This window comes from Ischnura elegans, chromosome 7, assembly GCF_921293095.1.
Source record: "Ischnura elegans chromosome 7, ioIscEleg1.1, whole genome shotgun sequence".
NCBI lineage: Eukaryota > Metazoa > Arthropoda > Insecta > Odonata > Coenagrionidae > Ischnura > Ischnura elegans.
Genome location: NC_060252.1, coordinates 11,883,687 through 11,896,418, shown reverse-complemented (window position 1 = coordinate 11,896,418; position 12,732 = coordinate 11,883,687). Strand labels below are relative to the sequence as shown.

At 38.2% G+C, this 12,732-nt stretch overlaps 1 protein-coding gene across 1 annotated transcript; it reads right to left on the bottom strand.

Moving 5' to 3' along the window:
* Positions 1-462: 462 nt before the first annotated feature.
* LOC124162778 (piggyBac transposable element-derived protein 2-like) lies at positions 463-3,249 on the bottom strand. The gene is made up of 2 exons (XM_046539416.1): positions 3,008-3,249; positions 463-2,622 (listed from the first exon to the last, which is right to left on the bottom strand). The coding sequence occupies exon 2, from the start codon at positions 2,617-2,619 to the stop codon at positions 805-807; it is 1,815 nt and encodes a 604-aa protein (XP_046395372.1). The 5' UTR covers positions 2,620-2,622; positions 3,008-3,249; the 3' UTR covers positions 463-804.
* Positions 3,250-12,732: the final 9,483 nt, after the last annotated feature.

Genomic DNA, 12,732 nt, shown 5'->3' with positions numbered 1-12,732 from the left:
GCTATGGAAATGCCTCGGAGAGAGTTGGACCCGTAGGTGACACTTGGCTGAATTCGCCACTTCTAACGGGATTGAGAGGAGTGAGAAAAGGCTGACTAAAGGCGGGCGGTCCGGGCGAGAATCAAACGGAGTGGGTGAGCAAGGGGGGCTGCCACTTTGGCATAATCCCCACCTGGCGCCTCCAACGGCGAGAGGCTGAATTATTCGCTCAGCAGAACGAGGGGTGTCCACCTCAAAGGTGCTACCTTATCACACGCACGCCCGTTAAACCTCACCCAGGGAAAAACCTTTGACAGCACCAACCCGGCTAGATTGTCCATATTTATTTCTATTCAACTCAAAATTAGACGTGCAGGGATCACACAAAATAAAATACAAATGATTGGGAGATGGAAAGATAAATAGTGCGAAAAAAAAGAAAAACATAATAACTTTTTAAAATTGAATTTCAACATTAACCCTTTCCAGTCCAAATAATGAATATGCAGCAAAAAAATTTATTTACTGCACTAAAATGACTTTGAAAGTGTTATATATGTGCAGAGAATCTTTAGTGCGTTCAAATATATATTAATACAAAATTTCAGACCTGATTCCAAATGGAATCAGTGGCCTTTTTGAAAGCAATGATTTCCGTTCTAACTGAAGTTTCATTTAAATAGTATACAGGTTTAAAACAACATAAAATTTGTAAATAATGTACAAATTACATTGTTAAATTATCAATTTATTTAATAAAACAAATTTTTGAACTTCATGTAGATTACATATTACCTTTTACATGAAATACAGGGGACAAATATATCATTTTACATGAAAAGTTTTGAAACAGTTTTTTTCGTTGGAGAAGCACAATGGTAAGTTGCATTTCTCGCACTTCACTCGCGTATAACTTTTTATGCACAATTTACATCTATTTTTAGTATTTACATGCAAAGGCCAATGATCAATCCCATCGAATCGAACATCGGCCACCGGCCGTGGTGTAAAAGTTCTTTTCGCCACTCCTTTTCCCTCCACACTCGGTGATGAAGATGGTCTTCCTCTCTTATTAGAGATATTGGGACCAAAGTAGAGTAATGCATGAGCTACAGATAATTTGAACTCAATCAAGGGCATATATTTTTCTTTCAATTGCTCACAATGTCTGCGGTATAACAGCCAAGCATTTACAACACTGAGGTCGATGAAGTGAAAAATCACCCTGAGGTAATAACGCTTCCCTTTGAGGTTTGTTCTGTAAAGTTCCAGAAGCATATCTTGTTTATCGACTCCTCCCATATGCTTATTGTACGCACGAACAATATTTGGCTGTGGCACGTCTATGTACCTTTTTTCTGCTACAGACCAGCGTCGAACATTTTCCACAGGATGAGCCCCAACAAAGTTGGAAATTAAATACACTGGTTTATTGTCCAGCCATTTCAAAACAAACGTATTTTCACTTTTCTCAAGTCTATAATCAAAGCTACCCCTCCCTTGTTTTTTCAACTCCTTGTCACTTTTCAAAGTGCATTGCCCTAGCCTATTTCTACGGATAGTTCCTGCAGCTAAAATACCATCTTTCCTTAGTTGCGAGAATAGTTTAGGCGAGGAAAACCAGTTATCACAATATAATTTGAAATTTTTGTGCTTAGGGATATTTTCTGCTAGCCGAATGACAATATCACCACTGATTCCAAGACCAGATTCTTTTACATTAGTTTGCTTGCCCAGATAAATTTCAAAATCATACACAAATCCGCTAACCCCTGCACGAGCAAAAACCTTCACTCCCCACTTGTGTGGTTTGCTTTTCATATACTGCTTCAATGCTGTATGAGCTTTCAAAGGAATCATAAATTCATCCACTGAATTATGCTCTTCCGGTTCCACTTTCAGGAAGTTTTTCCTTAGAGCATTTAAAAATGGCCGGATTTTGAACAGTTTATCGTAAGCAGGATCATCACGGGACAACATATTGTCATTATTATTAAAATGTAGATTACCTCGCAAAGTTTTGAATCTATTGCGAGACATGACATCTGCAATTTGACCATATCGCGACTTTTCACTCCAGAACATGGAGTAACTTGGCATTGTGACAATGCTCATAATCATATGAATTCCTAGGAGCTGATGTATTTCTTTGTCATTAGTGTTTACATTTTGGCATTTTTCCTGCACTGAATAGAGATTAGTTTGCTCTACAATATTACTTATCATATCATTATCAACAAAAAGCTTGAAATATGAAAATGGGGTGCTAATTTCATCAGGAGGTGGTGAAAATTGAGAGTCACATGAGGAATCAACATAACCTAGGTCTTCATAAGTCCATAATGACCTATTTACTTTTCTCTGCGATTGGTTCATTAGATGCGGATAACGTTGTGCCAAAGGCATGTCATCATCATCACTATCATCACTACACTTATTTACTTCAAAAGCAAGTCCGACATCAGGGATGTTCGGAAAACCCTGTACCTCGGTATTCATAACGTCAGGTCCGACTGCTTCTCTATTCAAAAGCCAATCCGGGTTTTCCTCTGAGATGTCTTCATCATCTGAGATGTCAATATCAGAGATGTCACCTTCTAAAATGTACACTATTTCCTTAGTCGTCAATGATGTCGCCATCGTCTGAAATGGAAATGATTCGGTGAAAATAAAATCTATTTTCCAAAATCCCTGTGGCTTTACTAAACATAAATACACTGAAAAAACAATTAGACAATTCCGTTCATGAGATATTCAATTAACACGTTCCGTCAATTCTAATTCGTATTTAAAATACCAACTATTTCGTTGGATCTCAACTAATGAGCTTACTTTCAGTAAAATGATGCTTTGCAAACTCGGTCAAACTTAACACATACATCTGGGCCACTGATTCCAAATGGAATCATGTTATATTTTATAAAATTACAAAGACATTTCCTCTCGCAGAAGCTTAAAATCTCTTATAATCAATGTCAAACAATGTCGAAAGAGCTCTTAATTTTTATGGTCAAAATACTGCACTTACCTCCGTTTTTCATTCATGTAAAACTCCGCCGATGAACTCCGAAGAATACTCACAAGCACATGTGCAGCAATCTTCATCAATAGCTGAAGATCGTATTTATTCTTGAACGGCGAGTCATAAAACCTGGTGGTGGCACTATGTACTACGGCCGCTAACGCTAAATAGAGTCCGCGGGGGATTTGAATTGATGCTCGAAGCAGGAAAGCGACGTGATTCCATTTGGACTCACTGGACCGGAAAGGGTTAATTGCAAATATCAGGATAAGTGGTTAATCGCATGAAACGAATATACCTAATACTGTAAAGATATTTTGGTGACATTTAGAGATAGCAAGAATTCGAAATAAAGTGAAAGGGAAATTATAAAAAAATAGGTACTTCTACTACTTAATTCGACTTTTCAGTAAACGTTTAAACGGTGAAATATTTAATCTACGTATATTGACAAACACTGTGTTATGTTATGAGGTGAGGTTAATGATAACCGTCACGACTGCAAAAAGCACGGAGTTACTTGAAATATCTTTATACTAACTATTCAAAATCAATGTTTAGCTCTTTTTACAATTAAACTTTGTACAATCAATTATTTTACCAAAAGAATTAGCATTTCTCTTGTATTTTTCTCCCTCAAGTCGAATCCAAATTGATTTGCTGTAGTGTGATTCACTAATTTTCAAATTATACCACATTATGTTAGGCTTTAATTATAGAGGATAACAATCATTATCCTCTATAATTAAAGCATTATTTTATTTAAATCATTCCAGCTCGTTCCTTTAATGTCTGTGTTCATAGATGTATAAATATGTGCCCGCGTACATATGTGAATCGTTACCATCTTTACCACTTCAATTAAAAATGAATTTTCAACACGTCGATATTTCAAAATAATAGATCAATTATTCCTAATATGGTATATTTTGGGTGGATAGCATAAAGGGGGTCGCAACTCCGGAGAGAAACACACGAATTTCGAAGAAAATGGAGCGAAAAAGGAAGAGGTGGGGAAAGTGTGAAAGGCGAGTTGAGGGAAAGAAAATAAAGGTCCGCCCGACGGCTAAGAGGCTCCATTACACCCCCCAGCTGAACACCGCAGCATTCAACCCCCTGCCCGGCCCACCCTTTTGTCTCTCCCTGCTCCCCGGCGTGTCAGCCGAAGAATGGGAGTGGCGAAGCGGGCGGAAAGAGACAATAGGGGGCAGCAGAGGCGGCGTCGATGTCCGGATGAAGGGAGCAACAGTTTAACCGCTTTAGCGTTTGAGATTCACGACGTCTGGAGGATGAGCGCCCTCCAGAGGTGAGCCATGAAGATTCGGCGCGAGACAAGAAGAAAGGAAGGCAGAAAAGGAGAAAAAAGTCATGCTAAGTGACACGGCATAACAAAGAACGGGAAATATCTCGGAAGAAAACCCTCCGCAATTTCATGAACATCCTTGGGATCTTGCACTGCTCCCGCTGCGTATCTTTAGAAAGAGTGCTACTCCTTGTCACCTAGAGGATAAGGTAATTTAGGAGAACTGATTGCAAGGCCTTATATCGATTCTGATCAGGTATGATTGTCTTGAGTAGAGCCATTTCATGTGTCGAAAAGTAGCTGAAATTGTTGCTAAATTGAAACTTTATTGAAACGTTTGATATCGCAGCATATTTTAAAATACATGCTTAAAGAATGTTAAATCATGTATGCCATTAAAACGCCCATCGCACTTTCTTGCCGCCCGTGTGCAAACTCCCCCCCTTCCCTAAAACCTTTCTCAAAGACTCTCGCCTTCCACCGATGACCCCCAGTCTGTGACCTAAGTTTCTTTCCCTTATATTATCTGCTCCTTGACCCCACGTTTCCTCTGCTTACATAAATGAGGACATTAAAAATTGAAACAAAAAAGTAGAACTTAAATAAGACGCCTTAAATACTCGAAGCCGGTATAGGATAATACATTTAAAACTGAAAATCATTGCTATAAAAATTTTGACATACAAATTCCAATTTAATATTTTCATATAATGAATTTCCAGTAGTGGACAAGGCCAAAAATTGATCTGATGACTACCTTACTGAGAATTGTACGATGGAACCATTTCTTAGGTACAAACATTACACTACGCTTTGACTTATGGTCAAAATTTCAGAAAAATAATAAGTGTTCATTTGCTCAGTATAGTTCATGCTACTGTAAATAACTGCCAAATCTTTCTCATTACTAGCTAAAAGCGTTGTTATATCCGTGCTGGTAAAATAAATTTGAAAATGTTTAAGAACTGTGGAAGTATCTGACAAATTACTAAGTGTTCACGCTAGAAAATAAGTTGCGTACTCTACTCTAGTAGCAAACTAATTAAGTCTATTATTTACGGGAGAATATTATTAAGTATAAATTACAAGCGGAACCCTTCCACTTACGAACTGCTCGCGGACAATTTAAGTCAGCCCCAAGTCCTCTGTAGAAAGTTATAAAAGTGTCATCTCTCACTGTATGCCAAAACGAGAGCATTTCTTTCATCAATGAGAGACAAGCCCATTTAGTTAACACTTCAGCGTTGGTAAGACTATTCATAGAACTTAGTTGCATGAATAGGGGAAGATTATAAAGTTAAAATTTTCACTATGCAGGTTTGGAGGATGGAGCAAGGTACACCAAAAAACGCACTGAGAGCAAAACTTATACATTGAGTGGAAAGGAAGAGCCAAGAAATGACAGAAAAATGGGTGCTGCACCACATTAATTAGCTTCTATTTCAGTCCACGGCCATTAGAGAGCGGAATCATTCGGATGTTCTGACATGGCTGACTTGAAAAATGAGGATCCAAATTTTTACATCTTGAAAGTATAAATTACAAGCGGAACCCATCCACTTTCGAACTACTGGTGGAAATTTAAAGTCAGCCCCAAGTCCTCTGTAGAAAGTTATAAAAGTGTCATCTCTCACTGTATCCCAAAACGAGAACATTTCTTTCCTCATTTACAGCCGCTTAGACATCAAGGCTTCTCTTAGCGTTTCGTAATAAAAAGCTTGACTCATTACGTCCAGCTAAATTTATGGAAAAGTAAATATAAAATATAGTTCAAGTTATGAAATTCTTTCAGAATAAGCGACATGGATAATTTATACCGAGACAGCTAATTCAAGAATCTACCCCAACGACTCATTTTGATAAAAAATGGTCAAGTAGTGGCGAAAATGTTACAAACTAAATGAAAATAACGCATCCCGATTTGTGACAGAAGTTTATTGCAAAATTAAATCATTCGTGGATTTATTCATCCTATAATATCTATTCCAGAAATGTATACAGATAACATAACTTATTAATTAAGTGACTGAGCCATGCTCTTAAACAAATATTTGATATAAGTTTACGAATAAAATAAATTTGACCCACTTGATTTTGAAAATTGTTCCAAACGATGAAACTTCAATAGAATAAGAACTGCATCGGAATAGATTTTTGCATATAGAAGTTAGGGAAGTTTGATATCTAAGTCCTAATGTTTTCATCAATGTACAGAAATACTTAGGTCTTACGACCTCAATTATTACCTAGCTATGACGACGAACGGTAGCAGTACGAGTAAGTAGTATACTTACTATCTCAATTATATGTAATACGAATGTTGTACAGTAACGAGGCATCCACCTACATGTACTCTTTCTGGGCAGTATTTTGACCTGACGGAATAGCAGTGCTGCCGGCGCGCGGATCATTAAACGATGAAGACAAATTGAGCTCAGCAGATTGGGGCCAGACGAGCGAAAATTCTTCGTGAAGACGCCGGATAAATGGCAGGAAGGGAGCCACGCTTTTGCTGATGAGCGAATCAGGACGAGGCGAATGCGGAGCTGTGCCGACGGATACGAAACTCGGGAGAGGGGTAGTACCCGCTCATTATGCACGCTGAGGTAGATGGCCCTGAGGGAAGAAGGTGGGGTGTTTGAGAGGGGCTGCTTGGGATCGATCCGGGGTCGTCAGGGAGAAGAGTAATGGAGAAGAGTGGGGGTGTTGTCAGGGGGTGCAGGAGTTGACGAAGGGAAAGGAAAGCACAATGGAATCAGTGAAGGTTCCATCCATCCATGTAGCGAACCCAGCCACCCACGACCCGAAAACCTACGCGCTCCAACAATCCCCTCCCCCCCCCTACAGGGACGGCATCCCTTGGCATTCCTGAAACAGACCGACGGCACCCCACCAGAAGAAAAAGAAATAAAAATGAAGAAACAAAACAAAGGATAAAAAATGGAGAAGTCTGCAGTGAAAATATCTTCCCTCTTTTTTCTACCCTTCTCGCGGCTCGCGTACGCGGCGGGCCGTCTGCCGTCAACCACTAACTGAGCGCGGATTTTTGCTGAGCCAACTGCCGAAAAAGATCTTTTCTCCGCGGAGCTCCACGCTTTTTTTCTCCATTGTTACTCCCCCAACGTATTCATTTGCACCGTGAAAGTGGGTATATATCTTTCATTCGCCTCCAACATCCACAGAAATATCGCTGGATAAAAATGAAGACAATAAGTTAAATGAAGACAATAACTAAAATGAGTAAGTTATAATAAATGCTACAGCTCAGGTCCGTTTTGATACCCAGGGTAGGTGGGTTAAATATTCTCCCCACATTTAAAACTATCGCGAACGATAAGAACCATCCATGAAGCCTGGGACGAATATATAAATAAGTTCTGCTCGTACTATCCGGCACCATACTGATAGAACAAGTCATGATTTTAAAAAAATTCTTCGCTCTCTAAATGTTTTCTTTCATTACTTATAGTTAAAACTTAGATACAGGGCTTAATACAGACAGTATTTCATGCATTCCTAATTGAAATATTAATTGCTTAATTCCAAATATAATTCGATGAAATTTATCTGTTAAATATTTTTCTTCATCTTAACTGAAAGTAAATCTACAAATTAACCTCGCCTATTGCTCCTTTCATACAGATAAACATCAGTATTACGTAGCAGCTGTGAAATATTTCTACACAATTCATGATAATCATTAATTTTTCAAGGCATTTCCTTTATGATTCAAGAAACTCATTAAGGAAGGATCTGGGATAACAAGTTTTAATTAAAAGAAGTTAGCAATGACACAAGAACACCACAAAGCCTTCACATTTTCGATAAAAACTAAGAGTACAAGAGAGTAAATGCCATGATATCATGGAAAAAATAGACTTCACATAATAATGCGAGTTCTGGCATCCAAAAATTAGAAAAAAATGTCATTTTGGGAGAAGAAAGAATCCATCCGGGAGGAGGGAAGGTCAAAGAGTTGACAAGTGTGCCGGTGTGATTTTGAAATAGAGGAGGTGGAAGCATGAAATATCGCAAGAGTTCCCCTCTAAATTCCTTCGCGTGCCTCGCCAGAGAAAAAATTAAGTCTCGCGAGGGTATTCCCTTATTTCATCCCCTCGTGGACCACGAGGAAGACGAAAGGAAAGCCCCCCTCCCTCGTCTTTGCCTCCTCGAAAATTCAGCGGCAATCTGCACCTCGAACGGCTTCTTTCGACGCGGATGAGTGAGCGGAGAGACTGCATGCCAGGAGAATAATGGGATGCAAAAAAAGACAGCGTGGAGTGACGGTTTTGCATTTCTTTAAGGAAAGCAAAAAAAAACGTGTTTCGGTGCGTGGAGTAAACATAAAACCAAGAAATTTCGTCGAAGGTTCAGTAATTAAAAACTCCAATTTGGTAAAAGAGTCCATCAAGAAAAAGTAATTGAATCGATCAACTTTTCTATCCGAGAAAATCAGTAAAATCAGTGGTAAAATGAATTTCAGTCTTCTTAATTTCATATTCTCTATGATTTTGGAGAGTAAAATCCTCATCATTTTTCCATTGACTTCAATTACAAATTAGATGTATAATTTGGATTGATTTTTTACAGTAAAGTGTCAATCGGTAATTAATATTTTTGTGAATAAACAATGACGTTCCTTCACACTGCATCTATTCTATTAAGTAAAACCTGATACTCAAGCCCACCTAAAAATCACCATTCAAAAGGAAAACTTTAAATTAAACTCAATGCCGTCCTTTGAACCTAGGAAAAACATAGTTTAAACGACAGAGCACTTAAGACGTAATTCCCTTTTGACTGAATTTGTAGGATAAAAATGACCCAACAACTTACTCCATATCAGAAGTCCTTACTTCCTGCAGAGGCCGTTTTCTTACCTGAAAGAAAAAAAGAATTCTTAAATAAATGTATTACGAGAGTCAATTTAAAGCTGTAACAATAATCACTATTGAGACAGGCATGTGCTAACGTAAATGGCTTAAAAATAATTTGGCACAAACTAAACAACATCTTCAACATACAAATGTGGCCTTTTGTATGGCCAAACTCTAACCGGACAAGTTTGTTATAAAAAGTCTAAAATTACAAGATCATAAGAAAGAATTACGTATTTATAACAGTTTACCAAAAATTAAACACTGATTATAGCCGTACGAAGTTATTTTGAAAGGTTAACAAGCATTTAGATGAGGTAGACCCAATATTTACAACGGAGGTGAGACATTGCATTAAAATGCGTTCAACATTTTTAGCAACGTAAGTGCAAATAATGCAAAAACACACCATGATTCGTTTTTAGATCAATGATGGCTCGAAGGATCTGAAGATTCTTGAAGAAGAATCTTTACAGGTATGAATCCCGTGAAAAAATAAGGAGTTGATGGCGTCCCAAAGCCTCCCAGATCACCTCTTCCCAACCCTTTCGATGGCTATTTGTTGTGCGATATGAAATAGTATTTTTCAGACCTCAGAGGAGCAACATAGTCTTAGAGCCCGAATACAAACAGCAGATATAATGATAAGGAGGCCAGGTGTATTTGAGTGCAACTACTACTACACCGTCCATGCACAGTCTAGAATGTCTTGGAAGGTGGATATTTTGAGAATTTGATGCGTCTGCGGCTGTGTTGTTAAGCATCCAAACGGAAATCTAAGCTATTCTAAGTATGACAAAGCGTGATTTCGGAATGTTGGCACTGCATTAAAATATGATCAATACATTCAATTTATTTCCATCACTTGTCGGTGTTTTTTTATTAGCTTTTTCATATTGCTTCGCCTGTCTCTTTCATTGATTGAATATTATAATTTATTTTTAATTCACTTCCTGTAGCCGGATTGGCTTGAAATGTTACATTTGCGTGCTTCTGATGACAATAAAATATTCAATAACAAGATATTTGAAATTTCTTTCCATCGTGCTTTATTAAAAAAAAAATTTCCAAATGAAACTTCTCTCAGAGCTCGGGTAAAATCTATCGGGTATAATAAGCTTTTCATCACTGAGAAAATAATGCGTTGGTGCTGATTAGGTTTTTGAAGTCAATATAGCTTTCCACTTCTTACTCACCCATCAGGTTTTTCAACACTCATTTCTGATATACTTATTCATCACCCTCGCTTTAATCTCTGACTGACGTTATGCTTATTTTTAATGTTTCTCTGCATTTTCTAATGCTTTTGAATAGAGCGTGTTTTGTTAGATATTATTCAAATTATTTTTATTTTTTCGGATTCCTATGCACCGGTGAAGTACCAAAATGCATCCCTTTATGAAATGAAGATGCGGTCATAAGAAGGAGACTACCAGCTACGACTACCCCACTACGAACTACCCCACGAGTATTCATGCGTGGGAGGAGAGCCTTAATGAAGGATGAAATATGCACAGAGGCGAAACAGCTTGGGACGCAAGCAATAGAAGAACCGGGTAAGTTACGCGGGTAGAAAAAAAAGAAACGGATGAAATTGATGAAGTGAAGGAGGCGAAACGGGAAGTTAGCGACTGCATATCAGCTAAAATTAAGGAAACAGTCACTCTATTCATTTGCAGATACTAAATTTAGTACAACAGGATATATTCAGAAAATATTTCTAATAAAAGACGTCAGGCTGCTCGGGCGTTTTCGCCATAGTTATGATGAAACATCGTGAAAAAGAAACATTACAATTTCCATTCACATAAGGCCACAATTTTACGCCTATTTTTAGATTTTAAATTACTGTTTCCCTCGAGAAAATTAAGGACAAAAGGTTTGAATAAAGTATTTTATATGGTGTAAGCATGAAGGATGTTAAAAATAGTAAATGGTGAGAGATGATTAGCAACTGGAAGAGTGGAGAGAAGGGTCAAATCACTCCTTGGACCAGTGATTATGGCGATCATTAGAAAACGGTGTCGGTGCCTTACCTATCTCACAGCGCACTGTTCCAAACAACGCAGATCGCTTGTCACTGAGAAAATATCTTTGAGCCGCTCAATGGACTCCTTATCTTACTTTCCAAACGAGTTAAGGTGGAGAATTTGAGGTTGTTCAATTATATTTCGAAAGATAAGTTTACTCAAGCCGAGCCATATCTCAAAAGCCAGTGGCGCCATGCAGCAAAGGCAATGATTAGATCGGTACGATTTTCAGACGTACATGTTGAACTAAAAAAGTTTAGTTTAGCTAAAGAAAGAAATATTGCTTGAATGTAAAAATGCCTGTGGTCATAGGCTAAAGTTGCTTTCCAATTTGTCAGATATGGGTCACATTTTCTTGCAAGATATATCGTAATTTGACTACTCCACAAAATCTTTAATTCCCACCAATTCCCTTAGTAAGGAAATAATTTACCATCATTACCTATTATATGATACAAATCGACCTTTAGACTGAAATAAATTAATTTTTAAAGGCATCTAACAAATTAAGTAAAAAATATATATTGACATCAGGAAACCAGTTCCCAGGTTCATGACACATGCTTGGAATAAGATACTAATTTCAGGAAAATGAAAAAAAATATTTGAAATTTAAAGCAGCACCAGCCAAAACTTTAACGGATTTATCGGTGAGATTGGTGGTTTAGTAGTAGGGAGAAAAAAATTTAAAAAATTAAGAAATGGGCGAATATTTGTTCTATTTAAAATTTTAGAATAATTACCCTGATCATCAATGCATATTTTTTAAATTGTTAAAATATATAGCTAGAATTTTGATGGTAATTTTATATCCACGGGATTGAAGCAGGCTGGCACTGCCAATACATACCACAGTAACAGCAGCGAAACGCTGCATTTGGATAGCAAATAAAATTCACTCTCGAATGATATAGCAGAGTTCGTAGTTCTTTGATGTGCGCGTAATCAATAGTTGGTGAAACGAGAAAATTTATTTTTATGCGGTGAGTACTCCTCATGAGCTCTCGACGCTCCCGCCGAGATGAAGCTGGGGTTTTATTATGACGAAGTTCCGAAGGGAGGAGAAGGTCAAGTATGATTGGCTATTCGGGGATATGGCGATCTGAATTATAATTGAGGGTCAGAAAAGAGCACATTGGGTGAGTGGAGATGAGTGAGTATATGCGAGTCCCGGTCTGACCGTGAGGCCATGCAGCTGCGAGATGTCGCGGTCACAAGGATATGACTACGAAGGAAAACGCTCCGATATAGGCCGGGCACGAGGATCAAGTATGGGTCACCCCCATTCCAGTGATTCTACGCTGCAAAACAAAGCCCTGGTGAATAGCCGGTGACATTGCCGTCACAGATTGATCGCATCCTCCGGATCAAAAGTTCGTTCCGTTCGATTGGATCGATTAATGCCGTTATTATCGGAGAGGCAGCGACGGACATTTTAGCTTCTCTCCCGAGGTCAACATTCTCAGAAAACCCATCTAGTCATCAGTTGCGGCGTTCCTTTCTGGGAAAGGAATTATTCTC